This window comes from Eumetopias jubatus, unplaced genomic scaffold (assembly GCF_037043125.1).
Source record: "Eumetopias jubatus isolate StellerSeaLion01/CBP00866 unplaced genomic scaffold, mEumJub1_p1.0 scaffold_13, whole genome shotgun sequence".
Classification (NCBI taxonomy): domain Eukaryota; kingdom Metazoa; phylum Chordata; class Mammalia; order Carnivora; family Otariidae; genus Eumetopias; species Eumetopias jubatus.
This window is the reverse complement of record NW_028274819.1, coordinates 44309706-44331691: the sequence shown is the minus strand read 5'-3', so window position 1 is coordinate 44331691 and position 21986 is coordinate 44309706. Positions and strand designations below refer to the sequence as shown.

The following is a 21986-nucleotide window of genomic DNA, read 5'->3' as shown; positions in this document are numbered from 1 at the left end:
CAGCCTTTTGAAAGAGCAATTCTGTGGTGAGAGAAACTATATATAAGTCTGGTTTCTCTTGCCCCCAGAATTGGCCAGTGGTGAGTGCTCTGCTAAAAAAGCAATGTATACCGCATAGAGTCTGAACCCTCGTGGACTTAGAAGTCAGATCCCACTTGGAGTCTTGCAACTGACACTCACTTATAGAGCCTTATGCAAATTGCTGTACCTCTCTGTGCCTCAGTTTGTTTGTTTGTAAAGCAGGGATAATCAAAGCACCTACCTCATGAAACTAGTTCGAAAATGGGCCAGGGCTCAAATCTAAGCTCCTCTGTTCACTGGCCGTAGGACGTTGGAAAATACACCAGCTGGCCTTTTGAGCTCTGATTTTATGTAGTAAGACCAAAATCTACATCACTGGATTATTCTAGAGGTAGATGAGTTAATATTCTTATAACTCTTAAAATAGGCTTGGTATATAGTGGAAGTTCACAAAGTGTTAGTCATTTTCAGTTTTGAACAAGATAACTCCTAAGTGGTTTTTTTTGTTTTTTGTTGTTGTTTTGGTTTTTTGTGGGTTTTTGTTTTGTTTTGTTTTGTTTTGCTTAATACCAGATACACAGCAAGTCCTGTCTTAACTGTGGCTATAATGTGCTTATTTCTAACCTTGGCATTATTCCCACCCACATTCTCAACCTTTAAATAAGATTTAGCTCTGATCTCATGTTGAAATCTTGGACAAACCCTCTCATCTGATTGGCTTTCATCAGCTGGTGAGAATTTCCTGAAGTATCCACCTGGCTCCTAAATTTCCTCCATGTCCCAGTGGAGACAGGGCTGAGTTCCAGGTACATTTTATCATCCCTAACCTTACGAATACCCAATACGATGAAGATGAATAGCCCCAAATTTAAAATGCAAAGATATTTTACAAAAGATCTCATACTGTGGATAGCCCAACCAGCAGTGAGGAAATAGAGTTTGCATTTGTGACAGTTTTCCCCACTCAGAGAGGAATTTAATAGCAAATACAATATACATTTCACAATCAGCCAGGCAAACACATGGAACTAGTCAGCTAATCTTGATTACAAGTTAGTATTTACTGACTTGTATTTTTGTAAATAAGCTAAAGGAAGTAAACAGAGTTTGAGATTTATATGTTCTGTGATTTCTGTTGACCAAGATTGGTTTTACTTGGTTTCTGTCCCCTCTCCCCACCTCCCCCTATAAGCACATAAAAGATTCTTAGGTGGGATTTACCTCTAAGTATACAGGGACCTGAGCAGCACCCAACTAGAGAACACGCAAAGCTGGGATAAGATAAGAAAACCACTTAGCTGTTGAGCGCTAAGGCTCCTGGGGTCTGCACCATCATCCCCTGTAATGACGTCAAGGAAATGTCACATCGGACAGAATCTAGACCCTCTCTAAAAATCTACCCTAGTTAAGTGCATCCCACTTCCTTTAATCCATAAGATCTGGAAAAACCTCTCATATCCTCCTCAACCTTGGGGCAGGCAATTATAATTAGCGTCTTCATGGTACTATGTATATTAGAGATAACGTTGGACAAACTTCCTATATGATCCTTTTCCTTGCCTTCTATCTCCTGTGTCCTCTTTGCTTTTTCCCCACCTTCTGTAATGGTTTTATGCTGGACCCCTGGAGGAAAGCACTGGAGTTGGTTGGGACCATCACCGTATCCCCAGCTCCAACACAGTGTCTGATCTAGAGTTAGTGCTCAATACATGTTATTCAGTGGGCTTACTGCAAAAATCTTCTTCATTAAAAAAATATATTTAGGGACACCTGGGTGGCTCAGATGGTTAAGCGTCTGCCTTCAGCTCAGGTCATAATCCCAGGGTCCTGGGATCGAGCCCCGCATCAGGCTCCCTGCTCACTGGGGAGCCTGCTTCTTCCTCTCCCTCTGCCTGCTGCTCCCCCTGCTTGTGCTCTCTCTCTCTATCTCTCTGACAAATAAATAAAATCTTTAATAAATAAATAAAATTTAAAAATATATTTACTCTAACTACTTAAGACAATCACAGGAAGGGAGAATGTATATGTTCTAAAAATCTTAATAAGGTTACTCAGAATCATATACACAGAACTCTATTGAAGCTAACAGCGTTTATGTGCTTAAAGTTTTCCAAACAATGAGTTGAAAATATACCCTGAAGAATTGTTTATGCCAAATAAGGCTGAGTATTCATGGTCATGACTGAAATTGCTGCATGTTTTCTGCCAGCCACTGCATTCCTGCCAAACATCCTCCCAATTTGCAAGGATTCTTGGGTTTCACGTTGGAAATAAAGCAGTAAAATGCCTCTTCAACCCAACTGACATGGGTCTTATTCTTCATTAGTACTTGCTTAGACTACCCTGAGTAGAGCAACCTCCTAACTCTCTGAAATGCTTATTAGGTTGACAAAGTGATACGGATTTTCAACCGAAGAGCACGGAAACAAGTTAACAGAATTGTGATGTCAATTTGGGTTGTGAACACACACTTGGAAAGTGGCTCTCGCGACTTCCATGCCAGAGGCACCAACTGAGAGGTTGTCAGTCAGAGACTTCCCTCAGCCAAAGGGAGAAATCAGCTCCCCATCCTGGTAGCTGATGCGCCCGAACTTGCAGGGGGTAGGGGGAGGGGAGGCAAAGAGGAAAAAAGCAAAAAACTGGCCGAAGTCTTAGATTTGCTAATCACAGCTACTAGGGGGTATATGCTTGAAGAATAACTCACACCAAAGAGCAGTTACAGGCAAAAGCTCCTAGAAAGTGAGCCTGCTGAAGACCCTCAGCCCTGTTTTCAGATTCAGTGCAGCCCCCCAACATTCCAGCACCAGTGATTTTCCTTGTTTGGAAGAATTTTGCAGGGGTTAAACAACCCATCACTGTCCCAATTCTAACAAGTCTGTCACACCTAAAGGTAAAAAGTGTGGTCTCTGGAACCAGACTAAATCCTGCCTCTGCCACTTACTGTCCATGAGATGGTAGGCACACCCCTTCATTAACCTCTCTGTGCCTCAGTTTTCTTATCCATAAAGTAGGAATGATAACAATACTAACTTCACAGGACTCTTGTGAGGATGAAATGGATTAATGTATGTAAAGAGCTCAGAAGAGCCTGGCACATATTAAGTGTTATATAATTGTTAGCTACTATTATAATTCATTTTGTGTGATCCACTTCTTGCCTTGAACTCCAGTTCTCATAATTGGATCTCAGTCTTTAGGCACTCATTGATACCATAGATATTTAGGAACAGCCTCCCATCTGGCTGACCTTGTCGTTAAGGTTGCCTTGGTCCCTAGTGAGACCTAGGTAGGCAATGAGGATGAGGTCCTTCCCTTGCTCCTGGAATTCTGGCTCTTAGAGCGGCCAGACCGGCCTGATGCCCAGTGTCCCTGGTCTCTTCTAAATATCGGGAGCTCCCACCACCAGTCTCTCTGTCTCATCTCTAAGCTCACTGCCTGGTCTGGCCTCGAGTCTGGCAGCACCCTTGAAATTTGTTCAAGCAACGAATAAATTATTCAACCCTTTATTTCCCTCCAAGGAAGAACTAGGAAGCCAGACCTTATCGAGTCAGAGGAATTCCTGCTGCCCCTTTACTGCAATAATTTAATCTCTAAGAAGTTAAAAAAAAAAAAACACCTAAGGAAATAGCCCTCTAATCATAAACGATCCCTCTTCATCAAGAGAAAACAGACTTTTCCTGCTTAGAATTGCACAAGCAGAACTCTTCCATTTCACCAGAGCTCCAGGGAATAATAGGCCACCAGCTGCCACCTTGGGCTGCAGGTTTCAAGAACTTGGAAAGGGAATTTTCCATCCTGATTATTGCCTTTGCAGTGTGCTCAGCTGCCAGCACATGGTGGTGGGCGTGGGTATGAGCCAACTTTTGTGTTCCTAAATACTAAGGCTGAGATGCTGTCCTCCTTTGCTACAGAACCCTGGACACCCAGGAAGCAGTCAACCCTGGGCACCCATCTATCAGCCAACTTTCCTACATTACCTACTATATGCAGGCCTTTGAAAAATAAGTCACCTCTTTATGTATTTTTAAAAGCATCGGAAGGAAAGCTAATACTCAAGGCAAAACTAAGAAAGTTCTGATACTACCAAAGCGGAAGAGGCTTGACCAAGGTCACGTGCCCCGGGAGGGGGAGATCCAGGATTTCATTACCGTGAGCCTGAGTTAAAAGGCTAATTCTTCAGCAGTGTTGAATTTACTGAGACCTGACCAGCCTAATCTCTTGCCCCTCTGTAACTTGTTCTGTTCTGTTTTGTTTTGTTTTGTTTTGTTTTGTTTTGTTTTGTTCTTGGCTCCACACCCATCTTATCTTCTCAGGTGGCACACTGCTTATTGTGACCTCTGGGCCTTTGCACTGGCCGTTTGGTGTGTTAGCAACATTCCGTCCAGCCCCTATGCCCTTCTTTCGTTCTGAGTTTAAACCCCACTGCCTTGGAAAGACTTCCAATTCCCCAGGCTGAATTAGCAGCCCTCCTCTCTGCTGCTCCAGCCTCATGGTTATCCTATCTTGACATTTTCCACGCTGTGTTGCAATTGTCTGTTCACATGTCTGATCCCCCTAATGTCCTAAGACAGGGCAAGGCCATAGTCTGGTTTGGCTCAGAATCCCCAGGACCCAGGATTCAGAACATAACACATGACCAATAAGTATCGGTTGAATTAAGAGGAACCAAGCTCTCTCTCTACCAAGCTGCCTTCCTGACAGATCAAATCCCAAAGTAAAGATACCAGCTTTGCAATTCCTGGCTAATGGCTCCATGCAGGCTGAGCTCCTGCCCAGAGCACCTGACCTCTGATCCTTAAAATGTGCTGAGGTAAGCTTTGAGCTCCCACCTCTACCTCTTACAAGCTCACAGCTCGTCCCTGTCATTTCCCTGTCACCATCCCCATTACATGAGAATTAAGTTTTTCATTCCAATACAATGCAGCTCAAGCCTAGGGTAGACCAGAGTGAGCCTTGAGAGACAAGGAAAGAAAGCTAACACTGCTTCTACCTTCACATTTTCCTTTTTAAAAAGCACACTTTTAATAGAAGCATACATACATACATACATACATACAGAAAAGTGGGTACATCCTAAGTGTACAGCTCACATTTTCCCATTCATTTGAACACATGCATATTAGCAACTCCAGAAGCCTCCTTTGTCCCTTCCAGTCAGTGCTGCCCCACAAAGGGCAGCCACCATCATGACTTCCATCATAGATCAAGTTTGCTTGTTTTTAAACTTTTTATAAGTGGAATTTTATAGCATGTACTCTTTTGTGTTTGGCTTCTTTTGTTCAGCTTTATAGTTTATGAGATTCATCCATGTGACTGTGCATAATTTTGGTTTGTTCTTTCTCATAACTGTATAATATTTCACTGCATGAATATACCACGTTTAATTCTTCCATCCTATAATGGATGAACATTTTGGTAGTTTCCAACATGGGGTTATTATGAATAGTGCTGTATAAATATTCATGTGCATGTGTTCTGGTAAATATATGTACACATTTCTGTTCTTTATATACTACGAGTGGAATTGCTGGGTCATAAGATACGTAGCCCAGCTTTAGTAAAGATTGTTCAACAGTTTTCCACAGCTAGAGAAATCTGGTAATCTACATCCTTGCCAACACTTGACATTGTTGGTCTTTTCATTTTACCTACCTGGTATGTGTGCATTGATATCACATTGTGATTTTAACTTGAATTTCTTTGGTTTTGACTACTAAGTTGTTACTGGCCATTTGGATAAATCTAAAGTGACTGTTCAGTCTTTTGACCATTTTTTCTATGGAGTTGTCTGCCTTTTCCTTGTAGCAGTTCTTCTTACATTCTAGATATGAGTCCTTAGTCAATTACATGTATTCCAAATATCTTCTCCTGTTCTGTAGTTTACCTTTTCACTCTTCTGATGAACAGAAGGTTTTAGCTTTAACATAATCCAAGTGATCTTTTTTTCTTCATGGTTAGCACTTTTTGTATCTCACTTAAGAAATCTTTGCTTCCCCCACAGTTATAAAGACTTAGTTCTATATTCTCTTCTAAAAGTTTTATTGCTTCTACCCTCCATATCTAGGTGCTGAATTGATCTGTAATTGAAATTGTGTATGGTGTGAGGTAGGGGTCAAGATACTTTTTTTATTTTTTGCTAGAATCATTTATCAGGATGCCCATCCTTTCCCTTCTACATTAGTGTTTCCTTTGTCATGTATTAAGTGACTATATATCTGTGGGTCTATTTCTGGACTCTGTATTCTGTCATTCTGTTTCATTAGTCTATTTGTCTATCCTTCACATCTGGGAGCATTAGTTCTCTAATCTTCTTCAAGATTATTTTGACTATTCTTAGTCCTTTATATTTCTGCATAAATTTTAAAATCATGATCTCAATTTTCATTTTTAAAAAAACCCACTAGTATTTTTATTGAAATTATGTTGAACTTATGAACAAAATAGGGAAAATTTGACAACTTTACATTATTGAGTCTTCTAATCAACAAATATATTCTATCACTCCATTTATTTAGGTTTACACACACTTCACTCAATAATGTTTTATGGATTTCTATGGAGAAGAGGTCTTATTCACTTTTCACTGGATTCATTCTTAGATACTATATATTTTATACTTAGCAAGTAATAGCTTTTTAAAATTTCATTTTTTTGTCACTGGTATGTAGAAATGACATTGATTCTTACATGTTGACTTAGTATTCAGAGACCTTGCTAAATGTACTTATTAATTCTATTAGTTTATATATAAATTATTTTGTTTTTTGTTTTTAAAGATTTTATTTATTTATTTATTTATTTGAGAGAAAGAGCAAGAGAGAGCAAGCACAAGCGGTGTGAGGGGCAGAGAGAGAAGCAGGCTCCCCGCTAAGCAGAGAGCCCGACGCGGGGCTTGATCCCAGGACTCTGGGATCATGACCCGAGCTGAAGGCAGATGTTTAACCAACTGAGCCACCCAGGGCTAATATCCCTATATATAAATTATTTTGGAATTTTTACATACACCATTATATCTTCTACCAACAATTCCCTTCCAGTCCTTATGCTTTCTATCTCTCTTTATTGTCTTATTTCACTGGCTAAAAGCTGGTAATAGTGGGCATTCTTGCCTTCTTCCCAATCTTACGGGGAAAGCTTTTAATATCTCACATTAAGTATGATTTTCGCTATGGCTTTTTTGTAGATTTTTTAATCAGGTAAGGAAAGCTCCATTCTATTCTTAGTTTGCTGAGTGTTTTTTTTTTTTTTAATCATGAATGGGTATTGAATGCAATCAAATACTTGTTCTGTATCTATGAAGATATACATATAATTTTTCTTTTTTTCTGTTAATGTGATGAATTTCATTGATTGAATTTTGATTGTTAAACCACCCTTGTATTCTTGGAATAAACTCTACATGGTTGTGATATGGCTTAACTGGATGTAAGGTTTGTTAATATTTTGTTTGAGATTTCTGTATCTATGGTCACGAAAAAGACTAAGGTTCTGTCTTCACTTTTCCCTTAAATTTTGAGGTGGAATTTTTTACCCCAGCCTGACTCCCCTTTATCCTATATATAGACTTGTTTCAATAGGCTTTGCTTCTATTATTAGTTTAACAAACTTTCCCCCAGGACCTCTATCTTCTCTCTCACTGGCAGTGCAAAAAACTCCCCAAAGACAAAGCAATCACGAGCCAAATGCTGGTTCAACCACTCACTGACAATGTGTCCATTGACAAGTTAACAGATTTTCTCAGAGCCTGTTTCCTTATCAATGAAACGGCATTGAAAAGTAGATTGGATAATAACATACAAAAACACCTGGTACAAGTTTGCTCAGTAATTCCTATTTCTCACTACCTCTTCTATCTACTGCGTAAAAACTTCCAAACACAGAAGAGCATTGGCTTAACTTATTTACAGAGTTTAGCCAACAATTAAGATTCAAACCTGCAAATGAACTAATGGGGATGGGAGAAGTCCATTCTTTTTGTTGAACTCTAAAACACAAAGCAGTTATTTACTGCTCCTGCTAAGTTTTTAAATATGAGCTCCTAGATTTTTTTTAAATTAGATAAACATTGCTAGAATTTATCATCCAAAGTGCTACAGTTCCTTCCCTGAGGCTTCAAACTCAGGTATTAATGGTGGATTAAGCATTTGGAAGTTGTCCAGAAATATAGCCTCTCTCCCATATATAACAATATTGATGTAGAAAAGTCAGCTTAGAAGGACACTTTTAAATAAAGTTCCTCTTTCTAAAAATATAACTGCAGTGCTATTTGTCAGTACACAATAAACCTGTAACCAGCCTCTAGAGTAGCAACAGGGATGGGAGTTTGGTGGTGCTCTGAGATTATGTTTTTTGTCTCTGAGATGAGAATCAGATAACTGGCTAAGTTTTAGAGATATCCAAATAAATCAGGAGTCAGAAGTTCAGGAAAATTGGACTGGGAAAACTGAGTTCAAAAAAGGCAGAAATTTATGGACATCAAGAGCCACTACTTTCATTGTTGTCTGGGGCATTGGACAGGTACCACCTACTTATCCCCTGGTATCCCCACCCCAAGAGCCGATTCTGGTGACAGCCATGCATGACATCAGAATGACCTCCTAACTAAATCTGGACTTGACTTAGGCTTTCTACTCCATTGGAGTAGAAGGGACATGGCCTAAGTTTGACAGACCTGATGAGAATTTCAGCTCTACCACTTACTTGCAGCTCAGTTACTTCATCTGTAACATGGGGATGGTAACTGACCCACCTAGCAGGACCACTGTGAGAATGGAAGGATGTTACCTAATGCCTGTGAAGTGCCTGTTGAAGAGTATGTGCTCAATAAATGGTAGTGATTATAATAATGATGCTATCTACAGTGATAACAATGGCAACAATTATGACAATAACAACAGAATTAACACCCATAGCTTTGGGTAGAGGGGTGCTGAAGGATCATTTCTATTCTATAAGACTACTCTGCTTCCAGAAACAGGAAGAGTAGCCCCAGCTGGCTCTTGTCTAATCTCCCGACTATGATTTTATGGATCTCTGGGGCCATACACATGACCTTGGTTGAATGAGCCATGTTGAATTTCCCCAAAAGCAGAGCCTGAGGAAAGGACTTTGGTGCAGGTAGTTTATGTAGAATGTGGTCCAGGAAACCGGAGTGAAGGGACTGGGGCAGAATGACAAGGGAAAAGGAAGAATCAACTTAAGAGTGTATTTTGAGGTCATTGGCATCAGTATACCTCTGAAAAGTGTACAGAATGTCTTCCAGAAATGTCCACTAGCACCCACCCCTCCATAGGCTAAGATTGTCTCCAGGAACACTATCTTACCTGCACTCCAGGTGCTTGCTTGCTGGCCATGGGGGCTTTCAGAGCTTCAGAGAAGGCCTTGAGTCAGTAAATGGAAAGAAGCACAGTACACTTGAGGTGGACACTCACTGACAGTATGAGTGTGTTCTCACACTTGCCACTGCTTCCTTGTCAGTCTCCAGAAAATAGACCTGACTCCAGAAAATAGAACCTGAACTCTGACTATAAGCTTGTGTCAGAGGCTCTGCTGCTGGCTTCTGAGAACTTCTTTCTGTTCACCTGACTCATTCTGCTGCTATTTTCCCACCACTAGCTCCACCCACCCAATGGGCTTCTACACCCACCCGCCCCCCCACCCCCCAATGCTGACTGCTACTGGAACCACCACTACACTAACCATACTAGTTAGAAAATCTAGCTATCCTCTAAGACCTTGCTTTACCCTAATGGACAGACTCTGTGCATGCTCCAGTTTTCTCCCGATCTCTACCTTCCCTAGAGAAATGGAATATCAATATTAAAAGTAACCATTTATTGAAAGTTTATTATGTACCAGGAGCTGTACTATTTTTATATGGATTTCCTTCTGTGACACCCATAACAACCCTAGAAGGTAGATACTGTTGTTACCGTTTCACAGAAAAGAAAACTGAGTCTTAAAAACCTTAGGTAGCTTATTCAAGGTCACATAGCTAGTAAATGGTGGAAAAAAGAGTGTAAGAATGACCTTAAACTAGTAGGAGATCTCCTTTTTCTTTTAAGACATTTGAAGTAAGGATAAACTGATACATATAACAGCATGGATGAATCTCAAATGTATTATGCTAAGTTAAAGAAGCCAGACTGAAAGGGCTACCTACTGTATGAGTTATTTACACTATATTCTAGAAAAGGCAAAACTATAGGGACCAAAAACAAACCAGAGGTTGCCAAGGGCTGGGGATGGAGGAATAGAGTTGACTACAAAGAGGCACAAAGCAATTTTTTTTAGGTAGTAGAACTATTTTATATCCTGATTGTGATTGGTTACATGATTACATGCATTTGTCAAAACTCACTAAATGATACATTTGAAAGGATGACTTTTATTGAATTTAAAATATGCTTTTAGGGGGGTGGGGGGATGGGTTAGCCTGGTGATGGGTATTAAAGAGGGCACATTCTGCGTGGAGCACTGGGTGTTATGCACAAACAATGAATCACAGAACACTACATCAAAAACTAATGATGTAATGTATGGTGATTAACATAACAAAAAATTTAAAAAAATATGCTTTTATTTTTAAAAGGGAAATAAAGCAGACAGTAATTTTCTCTTGATTGCCCCTGCAATTGTTCAACTGTGGCAATAGAGGGGAGCAAAAGTCAAAGGTTCAAAGACTGGGTGGCATACATGAGCTCAGGTGCGGAGCTCAGTATCATGTTGCAAGGATCTGAGAAAATAATTCAGGGAGAGGAAGTGGAAGCAGTGAACTTAACTTTCCCAAAAAGCCTGGAAGTGTAGGAAAGACAAAAAATGGTCTTTGTTGGAAGAGAGCACTGACAGGAAAAGTTTTTTCATTCAGCATTAGGAAATTTGAACCTCTTTACTTCAAGGGAAAAGGTCCCTAGTGAAAAAAAAGATGAAAGTTGGAGTGTACACATGTGTTTAGCATCTCTAACACTCTTTTTTCCTTTATGGAGATCTGAGTTTGTATCTGTTTTCATTTCCCTTCAGCCAGAAGTCCTTTAATATTTCATATATAGCAGGTGTGCTGGTAATAATGTCACTCAGCTTGCCTTTATCAAAAAACTGTTTTAGTTCACCCTTATTTTTTGAAGGATATTTTTGCAGGATATAGAATTCAAGGTTGACAGTTTTTTTTTTTTTCATTTCTTTTAGAACTTTAGCGGTGTCATTTCATTGTCTTCTGGGTTTTCTTGTTTTTGAAGCCGGCAGTCATTCTTATTTTTGTTTTTCTGATTGTAATGTGTCTTTTGAGCTCTGGTTGCTTCTAAGACTCATCACTAATTGATTTTGTTGTGCATAAGTATAATTTCTTTGTTTTTATCCTGTCTGCAGTTTATTGGGCTTCTTAGAGCCATAGGTTGATATTTTTCATCAAGTTTTGGGCAATTTCAAGTGTTATTTCTTTAAATATTTTTATAACTCAATCTCTCTATCCTCTCCTTCCAGGATTCCACAACCCTTCTGTTAAACAACTTATTGTTCCAAAGGTCACTGAGACTCCCATTCATTTTTTTTTATCGTTTTTCTGGTGCTTCATTTTGAATTTGTATTACCCTGTCTTTCTGTTTATAAACCTTTTTCTTTGCCATATCCTAATACAGATATTATATTTTTGAGTTCTAGATTTTCCATTTTTTGGGTTTTTAAAACAGTTTCTTCCTTGGGACACCTGGGTGGCTCAGGGGGTTAAGCATCCAACTCTTGATTTCAGCTCAGGTCATGATCTCAGGGTCATGAGATTAAGCCCCACATCTGGCTCCGCTCTGGGCATGGAGCCTGCTTGAAGTTCTCTCTCTCCCTCTACCCCTCCCCCACATCTCATGCATGCTCTCTCTCTCTCAAAAAAGAAAAAAGTTTCTTTCTCTGATGAGAGTCCTCATCTGTTCACCCCATTATGGCCATCTCTTCCTTTAAGTCCTTGAACTTGATAGTAGTGTTTTAAAGTCCTTACATGGTAATCCCAACCTACCTATCATTTCAGGAACTCTTACTTTTGACTGTTTTTTTTTCCTCATGGTTATAGATCATATTTTCCTGTTTCTGCACTTGTTAGTAATTTTTGATTGTATGATGGACATTGGTGAGTAACTGAATTTATTATCTTCTTTTAAAGAGTATGGAATTTTGACCTGACAGATGTTGAATTTACTGGCATATCTGCTTGTTTTACTTTCAAGGTTTGTTTTCTAAGTTTTGTCAGGGTAAGTCTAGACTAGCCCCTACTCTAGTGCAAAAGTTTTTTACTCCTAAAGTGTGACTTTTCCAGGGTCTCAGTTGAATGTTCAGGATGGTCAGCAAGGTCTCTCGAATATGGATGGTTGGAAGTCATACATCTTCTGCATTGTGTGACTTCTGCAATCTCCATTCACCTCTTAGCTCCCAAGTAGCTGTATTTCCCAAGGCTGTGGAGTTTTGTCCTGCACATGTGCAGCTTAGTCTTCAGTCAAAGGCTTAGAGGGACTCCTATGCATCTTTCTGAAGTTCCTTCTCTGTGCAGCATCCTCCTCTCTGATATTTTTACCAGTAAATCCTATCTACCTCAGTAGCTTCAGAGTCCTATCTTTACCTCCTCAGCTCAGCCAGATTGTCATGATCTGTTGCGTTCCACCTTCCTGTACCACAAATCAGAAAATGTTCGGGACAAACATGGGGCTCACCTCTTCTGTTACCCTTCTCCCAGGGGTCATAGTGTTTTGCCATCTATTTTCTGAAATTTGGTGCTTCATACATTTTACCCAATTTTATCATCCCTTCTGTTGAGAGGGCTAGTCCAGTGCCATTTGGTCCATCAGAGTGAGAAGCAGAAGTTGTGTGAGCATATATAAATTTGGGGGTTGTTTATAGACAAAACAATCCTATTTTCTTCTCTACTTCATACTGCCTTCAAGATAAAATAAAAACTTTTTATTAAGACACTCATATCCTTTCTGATCTGCCTGGCTGACTGGCTTCATCATTGATCATTCCTTCTTTACAAATACACACACTCTCTCTCTCCCTTTCTCTTTCTCCCTCTACCTTGACCTACCTTATGGTTTTCCATGTACCTCTGGCTTCCTCTTATGCTCTGCTTTTGTACTGGTCCTTCTACAAAAAATACCTTCCTCCTTCCCCCTAATTGCCTTGTTATCTCCTACTTATCCTTCAGAAGGTAGCTCAGCTGTCCTCTCCTCCAGGAAGCTCTCTCTGGTACAGTCTGGGCTGAATAGCCCCCATTTGTGTTTTTATGTCACTCTGTTGCCTTCATGAAAACTGTATCATATATACTCCATTGTAATTACCTGTTGTGACCTGTCCTCCATGTGCTTTACCCCACCTTCCAAACTGAACATCTCAAGGACCAGGACCAAATCTGATTCTGGTCAGAGTCTCCATGGCCTAGCATAGACTTTGTCAAGCTTTCTCTATAAAGGACCAGATAGTAAAAATTTTAGGGTTTGCAGGCCAGGCAGTCTCTCTCATAACTACTCACTCTGCTTGTGTAGCAGGAAAGCAGCCATAAATAATACATAAATAACATGTGAAATATAAAACTTTATTGGAAAAAAAACAAGCAGTGGGCTGTGGCTTGTTGATTTCTAACCTAGCACATAGTATGCCTAGTAAACATTTATTTAGTGAATGAATTCAAGAATATTATTATTAGAAACCTCAGAGAAAATGCAAAAGATTATGATCAATTCTGTAACTGCAAAGGTTTTCCCTGGAAAGGAAAAGTGACATTATTCTGAAGACCTGAAGAAAGGAAAAAAGGCTAGATGAGTGAAGAAGGCAGAAAGATAGAAAGTTGAAGATTTTCTCGCCAACCTGACAGATCTCCCCATGCAGGGTTTTTTCCAGGAGGCCATCCTGGGACGGGATCCTGAAAACCTGAATAGCTTGGTCAGAGTGAGCTCCTGAAGCAGCCAAGGGCAGGAAGAGCCAGAGGGCAAGTACAAGCTGTGTCCTGGGCAGCACCCAGGGGCAAACCCAGAGGAGCCAAGTTCTGTAGCCAAATCCAAAGCATCAAAACCCAGGCAGATCCTGGAAGTGAGCCTAGGGTGAGAACGGCAAGGGCAAGAGCGAAGTGAGATCCAAGACAACTTTTATGAATAGGGCTGGCAGGCCCACGGCATTTTTCTGCTGGTCACTGGCCACACGGTGCCTGGATAGGTCTGTGGATGGGTTGACCTGGATCTTCCCGGAAGAGTTAACTGACAAGATTATCCACTTAGACATAAAAGGAGGACAGGCAGCAGGACTTAGGGACTGGAGAAGCTTCAGTGCAGTGACCATAGCGGATCCATAAGGACCCAACCAGCGCCAAAAGCTAAGATTTGCTGAGATACAGTAGGTGAGGCTGAGATTGGATAGCAGGAGGTTGTAGCAATCTAGACACCAAGGCTGTAGGACATTCTCCAGGGAAGCACTATGAATTAGTTATGTCAAGGAAATGCATGGGTGACTTTCCACAAGACTGAGATTGGCAGGGGAATGCAGCCACTGACAAAGCAGGCCAGCAAAGTTGGGCTGTTGCTGAATACCTGCCGAAGGCAGAAAACTTCAGAGAATCCATCTACATGCAGCACGGGACAAAAAGCCGGACACGGTTCTTCTTTCATCAGCAATGGCCTTTTCAGCATCATTGTGAATTTAGGCATCACTGGTAACTTAGCACCAGCAATGACAACAGAAAAGGTGTCAGAAGTGAGCTTACCACACTTAAATTCAGGACATCTCCCTGGAAGGGCTTTTCAGACAAATGTACCTGGTTGCCCATCAGTATCTCAAACTCACGTGTCTAATCATTTCTTCCTCCCAGCTTCCCACCTGCCTCTGTCCCATCTATGCCTCAGATGCTTGGGAATAACTATTGGGAATAAACCTCTAGACCCTGATATGTGGAGGCCACAGAACACTGCTGGAACCAGAGAGAGGCATGCTAAACCAAAGAGCTTTGGCCTTACCTGAGAGCCAAAGAGGTTGGCGATAGTCTCGTTTCTCTGCCCCTGCCCCGACCCCAAAGCTGAAACCCACCTGTTTCACCAAGGACCTCAGTTGTAGCCCCCCTGAGCATCCCTTTAAGCCACAGCATGCACCTTGTCTCCTTCTCCCCAGGCCCCCCGATACCTGTGGCTTCTCCCTCTCCTTCCTCCCTTATTTCCTAGAGGATGCTGGGGCCCAGTGCTGCACTTCTCCATGTCCCAGCTAACTGGGTCTGCTGAGCCACCTTATTCTCAGGTCCCAGACCACTGAGTCCATTTAGAGGATTCCCTCTTGGTTTTTCTTTCAGCTTCAGGCCCTTGCATCTGACATTCTGTCCTCTCTACCCACCAATTCTAAACCAAACTGCCTTCCAATTACCTACTCAGATATTTTTTGTTTCCCATGCCTTCCAGAAACTTGTCTGGATTTGCCCCATCCAACCTCTTCATATTTAATTTGACTGGCTAAGATTTATTAGGCGCACTTTGTGTTCCAGCCACTAGTCATGACTTCATGGACTTTAGCTTTAGAACAACACCAAGAGACTGGTCATGTCAATATCCAGATGAAGAAGCTGAGTTTGAGAGTGATTACTGACTTGTTCAATCTAGAAGTGAGCTTCTAGAATACTGAGCCTAGAATACACGATGGTCTAATTCAAACACCAGAGCTTTAACTACTTCCCCAAACTGCCTCCCGAAGTCTGTCCAGTCTTCCCTTTTATTGGCTCATACCTGTGATCCTGTTTTTGCTTTCCCTCTCCGCTGCCCTAAGTCAAACCCTACACAACTCAGGCAGGGAGTGTTGATGGGTCTCCTCACCCTGGGCCTTCTCCCTTCCCATCAATGGGTGTGGCCTGATGCGGTGTGGTCGAGAGCACAGCTCTGGCCCCAGACAGATTTGACCTTGAATCCCAGTGTCCTCCTCACTCATCGACTCTGTGATCTTGGGTTAACTCACCTGACTTCTCTGAGTCTGGGTTTCCTCATGTGAAAAATGGGAATTCTGATAGCCTCTGTGTTAGAGGAGGTTCTTTTTCTGAGTGTTTAATGCGATAATGTAGGTCAGTCCTTGGCACAGTGCCTGGCACTTACTAAAGGCTCAATGCGTGTTAACTATCATCATGTGATTCTTCCCAGAAGGAAACTTCCATCATGTTTCCCCCCTCTCATGGTGGGCACTCAGCACTCTCCTCAACCCAGACCTGACTTTCTTTTCCATCTTCTCTTTTTGCCTTCTATCGCTCCAGTCCACCAAACAGTCTCCTCTCCTTCTTGACCTCTCAGTGCAATGTAGAGAAAAGAGCATGTGCTCTGGGGTCAGGCAGACATGGGTTTGAACCCTAGTTTTGACCCTTGCTAGCTCTGTGAGTTTTGGCAGCTTCCTTCACAACTCTGGGTCTCAGTTTTCTTATCTATAAAATGAGAATGAGGGTGTAGTGAGGGTTACCCCTCGGAAAGCATTATACCTGACACCTAATAGGTGTTTAATCCTCTTATCTATGTCATCACTGGAATTCCTGCTTCTCCTGTCCCGCCGGTCTTCTCATGGGAGCCTCCTTCCACTGGGAAAGTTTCCTTGCTCCTCCATCATATTTGGATTCCTCTTGTGGATTTTCATTATGCTTTCCATCCACAATAATACTGAGAATTTCGCATTGTACAGTTCTTTATAGTTTTCGTAGTTCTTTCTAAAACCAGCCCAATTAATTTGCACAACTCTGAGCAATACTCCAACTAGTAATTATTACCCCTATTTTTAAAAGGTAAACAGAGGCTCTGATTCATGGTCATGCAGGGAGGCCTGGAGTCCAGTTCTTCTGGCTCTTGGTCACCAATGCCTCTCTCCCTGTACCATTCTGCCCCCGAGTGACTGCCACTCACCTGAAGTCATCGCCCTTTGTAATGTTGCAGCTTGTTTTCCATGGGTTCCTGCCTTGTCCCTCCAGGGAGGATAGAGTCTGGTCCTCCCCCTAGCCTAGTGCCTGTCAGATATCTATTATGTGGTTGATGTCATTCAGTGGGTTGAATTTTGAATTAATGTGGTAATTTGCAAGACCGGTGTAGGAAATTAACAACTAAACTGATCAGTCCATTGTACTGGACTGGTACAATGACATTGTATTCAAATGTAAGAAACCACAAAGACAGATCCCATTCTTGAGGCACCTGTTTCTCTGCACTCATGCCTTTAGACTTGGATTCTTTGGATTTGGGGACTTTGCAGTTAGCTGCTCCATCCCCTCAACTCTGTGTTCTCATTTCTATAATATCCCTGCCCCTGCTGGATTGTAAGTAATCTGCTGAGCCATCTGTTTCTCTGCCCCCAGACCATGAGTCCCCTCCAGGACAAGCACCTACCCAGTTCCTGTCAGTGGCCAGGACCTGCCACTGTGCTTGGCACACAGTAAATGGAAGCCGAATGAATAAGTCAGAAAGACCCAGCTGGGTCCATCCCCTCATCTCCCTATGATTGTGCTCGTTCCTAGTCTCTTCTCTTATCCCACAGTACTTAGATTTCTTATCTCCTATACTGAATAAAAGGCAGGTTTCATGTTTTACTCATTTTTGTAGCCTCCCTAACAACCAGGGAAGGAGGAAACTGTAATTATTGAGTGTCTATTGTGTGCCAGTAGTGATTTCACATGTATTATCTTATCTTTTAAAAATGGAATTTAATTCTTATAATAGGTCAGTAAGATAGGCATTATCATCCTTGAATTACAGAGGCGGGAGCTGAGACTCAGGGAAATGAAATAATTGGAATTTGACCAAGTTGACCCAGCTAGAAAGTGGCAACACTAGCATTTGAATCCCTGTCTGCAGGCTGTTAAGACCAATGCCTTTCTTTGTTGGTGGTGGTGGTGTTTGTTTTTAACAGCATGCAGGTGAGCTGAGTGTGTTAGCCCAGTAGGTGTCAGGAACTCTGCTGAGCTGAGACTTGAATTTAATCACATTGAATCAAATCTGTGCAAGCCTGCTCCCAAATGCTTCGAGCACATATACTGCCTACCTTCCCTTTTGATTGTTTGGATGAAATCCTTTTGAAAACATGCACTGACCACTCACAGTGCATCGGACACAGTGCTGAAGACAGGTCTCCTCAGGGACGTGACAATCTGGTGGGGAAACAGACCTGTAGCAGTGACCATACGTGTTATCTGTGCTATGGGGAGACAGGAGACAAGACTTAGGTCAGGCTGGGGGGAACTTGGGGGATTTCTGGGTAAATCATGAAGGAGGGATGAGAGTTGGCCAAGCCAAGCAGGAAGAGAGCCACGGGGAACAGCATGTGCTAAGCCCCGGAGGTACAGATTTGCAGGTAGGATGGGTCTGGGAAAAGGGGCCATTTCGGTGGAACAAGGCAGAGGCAACAGGAGATGCTGAAGCTGGTCTCCCTGGGTTCACAGCATGAACCAAAGGTCACGAGTGGCTCCCATCCCTTGCCCCTCCACAAGCAGTACTCCTGGCTTGGATGACAGCTAGGACAGTCTGGCCGCATATCTATCTGTCTTCTCTAGGGAACTGATGGGTGAACACAGTGTTTGCATTTCCCCGGTGTGGAGGAAATAATGAGCAAGTGATTGGGCAGGCAGACCTAGTGATGTCATCTGTCTGCGTGGGGTGGGGGCGGGGAGGCATGGCTGCCCTCAGCAGGCCGGGAGGGGGGCTTGGCACCTGAGTTCTCGATGTGCCCCTGCAGCAGAGGGCTCCGGGGTTAGCAGGGAGCTGATGCAAACAGGATCAGGCCCCCCGTTCAGAATGGTCTTCTTACGTGGTGGGTGGAGCGGAGAGTTCTGTCACCCCGGGCCGCAGGGTGATAAGCCACACGTGTCCCTTGTGTCCACCCAGTTCCACTTTTCCTCTTCACTATGCCTGAAAACGTTCTTTAGCTCAGGGCTTTATTAGCCAACCAAGAATGGCTGAGAGCTGAACTGGCCTTATGATGAACCGTATGTTACTTAACCAGTAATTAATATATATACGTGTGTGTATATATATATGCTATATATGTATATTATATGTATATATTATATGTGCATATATATACATACGTCTATATTATATGTATATTATGTGTATATATGTATCGTGTATGTATATATTTATAATATATGTATTTTGTGTGTGTGTGAGTATGTGCGTGCATCAACACTCATCACATGCAGAAACAAACCCAGTGCAGTGCTGATGTTGACTCTTCATCCTTCTCCTTCCTCCCCCTGGCACTTCGAAAACCCCTCAGTCAGTTTTGTCTCAGTCCTGTCCAGATCTTGTTCTGTTCTCCCATGCGTCACCCACTGGTTCCCTCCTGCACCCCCAATGGGCCTCCTCCACCATGATCCTCAGTGGACCACTGTGGACCAGTGCCTTCCACATATCCAGACTGCCTGCCCCATCCTCTCGCCAGGCTAGCTCACCTGCCCCTCATCCTGGAAGGCACAGAAAAGCCAGCTCAAAGTCAACCCTGCTCATTTCCGAGAATTGGCCAAGCCTACTCCCCACTCACTCCCTCTACCCTTGGCTCCCTGCTCGCGCTCTCCCACCACACTCTACACTCCCATTTTGCTCCCTCTTAATGCATTCTTCACACTGCTGCCTGGATGGTTTATCTAAAATTCAAATGCGATCATGCCATTGCCCTGCTCAGGACCCTTCAGTGGTTTCAGACCCTTTCAAATGACATGTGAACTCCTGAAGCATTGAGAGCAGAGCCATCCATGAGCAGGCTCCTTCCTACCTCTCTGGCATCGCTTCTTACCTCTCCCCTGACAGTTGGTGACACAGCAATACTAAATTACTTATGGCCCCCCAAACACACAGTGTTGTTCAATGTTTCTGAGTCTGCCAGAAATAGCCTCTCCTCTCCATTCTGTCTTACACATCTGATCAGCCTTTCAAAGCCTCGCAGTTGTCCCCTTCTCTGAAACCCTCCCAGACAGAAGTCATCATTCTGGGCTGCCTCTGTGTCTCGCTCAGAATCTGTTGTCCTGTCTGCATATCCCCAAGACCTTCTTGCTTCCACAGATGGTCTTATTCATCTCTGAAGAACACAGGGCCTAACACAGAGTAGGTGCTTACCAGCGCCTATTGAATGACTGTCAAATTACACTTTCCTCCCAGCATTTAAGGGGCTCACGTTTTTGCCACAGCCACACTGATCCCTGCATCCTGATTGGCTTTCCCAGGTCGGGCCAATCACTGGTCTGCAATCATTGGTGGATCCCACTCCAAGAATTACGTGCTGTGGGAGTACGGAGGCTATGCGAGCGAAGGTGTCAAACAAGTTGCAGAATTGGGCTCACCCGTGAAAATGGAGGAAGAAATTCGGCAACAGGTAAGAACAATCACAGAATGACCAAAAACCAGGAACAGAGTCAAAGCATCCCTTAGATTTCTTTTCTGGGGGCTTGAAGTTTATAGTACGATGTGCTGGAAGATCAGTGCCCTAGGAAGCAAAATCTATTTGCTGAGTTTGGGGGGGAGGGGTTAAGTCAAGTTGAGGACAGAGACACACAGGTCCCTCTTGTTGTCTCAGATTTTCCCTGACCGGATTTGCGTTTTCTCCAGTTTTTGGTAAAGGCCACTGCTGTGGCCTCCTGGATGGGATGCCGTGTCTCTGGTCTCCTGAGAGTTGATGCAGTGGCTTTCAGTTTTCTTGCTATGATCCTTGAGAGAGGGTCAGGGGAGTGACACTGAAGTCGTCCAAACCGAAATCACTATTTCAGAATCACCATGCAAATAAACTGTTTATCAGCACTTGCTTTTTGTGACCATGCCTTGAGGCATTTGACAAACTCGTCGGTCATTAGTCATAAATAGTTATAGACTGCAGCATCTTCTACGCACCACGTACGTACTGTGTTATGTGGGCCCAGGAGTTGTGCCATCATCTAGGTCCCCTCATCCCGTGGAGAGATGAGGACGAAATCGCCCGTTGTTCTTTCTGACTTGTTTGACTGACAGTGCTCTATCGTCCCTCATCCAAAGCACTAGAAAGAGGCCAAGGAGGGATCTGGGAAGAAGAGTTGTAGCTTTTCTATGGCCATCCACGGCTGCACTGTGGAGAGGTGATGGGCCATCTTTGGCCATTGCCACCCATGGAAGCCCTTCAGGCCTGAGAGAGCTCAGTGGGCAGTCGGGGCTCACTGCCCACAAGTGCTCAGGAGGGTGTTAGGAAGGAGCAAACCACGCTTGGGCTGTGGTCATTTCACAACACAGGTCACTGCGAGGCTGTCCCACCTCTGAGACTACAGGAGGCCCACGTGTCATGATGTGTATGTGCCCAGAAGCCTGAGCAGCACGGGAAGGCAAGCACAGCTGAGGCTTCCCTTTGAAGTCTCCCATCGGGACTCCAGGCTGCCCACAAACCTTAAACTGAAGGCAACAAAAGTCACCATGACTCCTCCTATAATCCCCTGAGGAATCCTTTTGGACCAGAGTCCAAAAATGCTTATGTTTCTTATTAATTTGATTTAAAGCCTTTTCTACATTCTTGGGGGGAAAATGTTTAACCAGATGTTTTAAGATGGCACGCTATTCATCACAAGGGTATCCAACCAACTAGTCAGTGTTTCTCTGACCTCGCTGCCATGCCTCGTGACTGGCATCACACATTCAGGCTAGAGCACAGCACAACATCTGCCAAGCCATGGAAGTCTCCAGCTTGGTCCTGGTCTGTCCAGCCTGTCATGGGCGGGGGGGGGGGGGGGTTCCTTTGTTTGGGACCACGAGGGTCCATTTTCCTGGGTGGTACACTGGCTTATCAAGTCCCATTGTATGGTATGGTAAAAAAATAAAAAAAACAACATTTGTTACAAATAATAGTTGAACTACTAAAGTTTGCAAATGCATTAGGTCAAGGTCAAGGGCATCTTCATAATAATGCCAGTCTCCTTCATTGTCTTTCTTGAGCGATTTCTGGGGAGAAGAGAAACATGTATGAGTCATGAGAAACTGGGACCGGTT

At 42.9% G+C, this 21986-nt stretch overlaps 1 protein-coding gene across 1 annotated transcript in view; it reads left to right on the top strand.

Moving 5' to 3' along the window:
• Nucleotides 1–21986, top strand: part of SPON1 (spondin 1) — a 181608-nt gene that overhangs the window by 51274 nt on the left and 108348 nt on the right. Inside the window, exon 5 of the mRNA XM_088017496.1 lies at nt 20207–20355. Coding sequence (XP_087873622.1) covers nt 20207–20355 — 149 coding nt within the window. The remainder of the gene's footprint in view (nt 1–20206; nt 20356–21986) is intronic.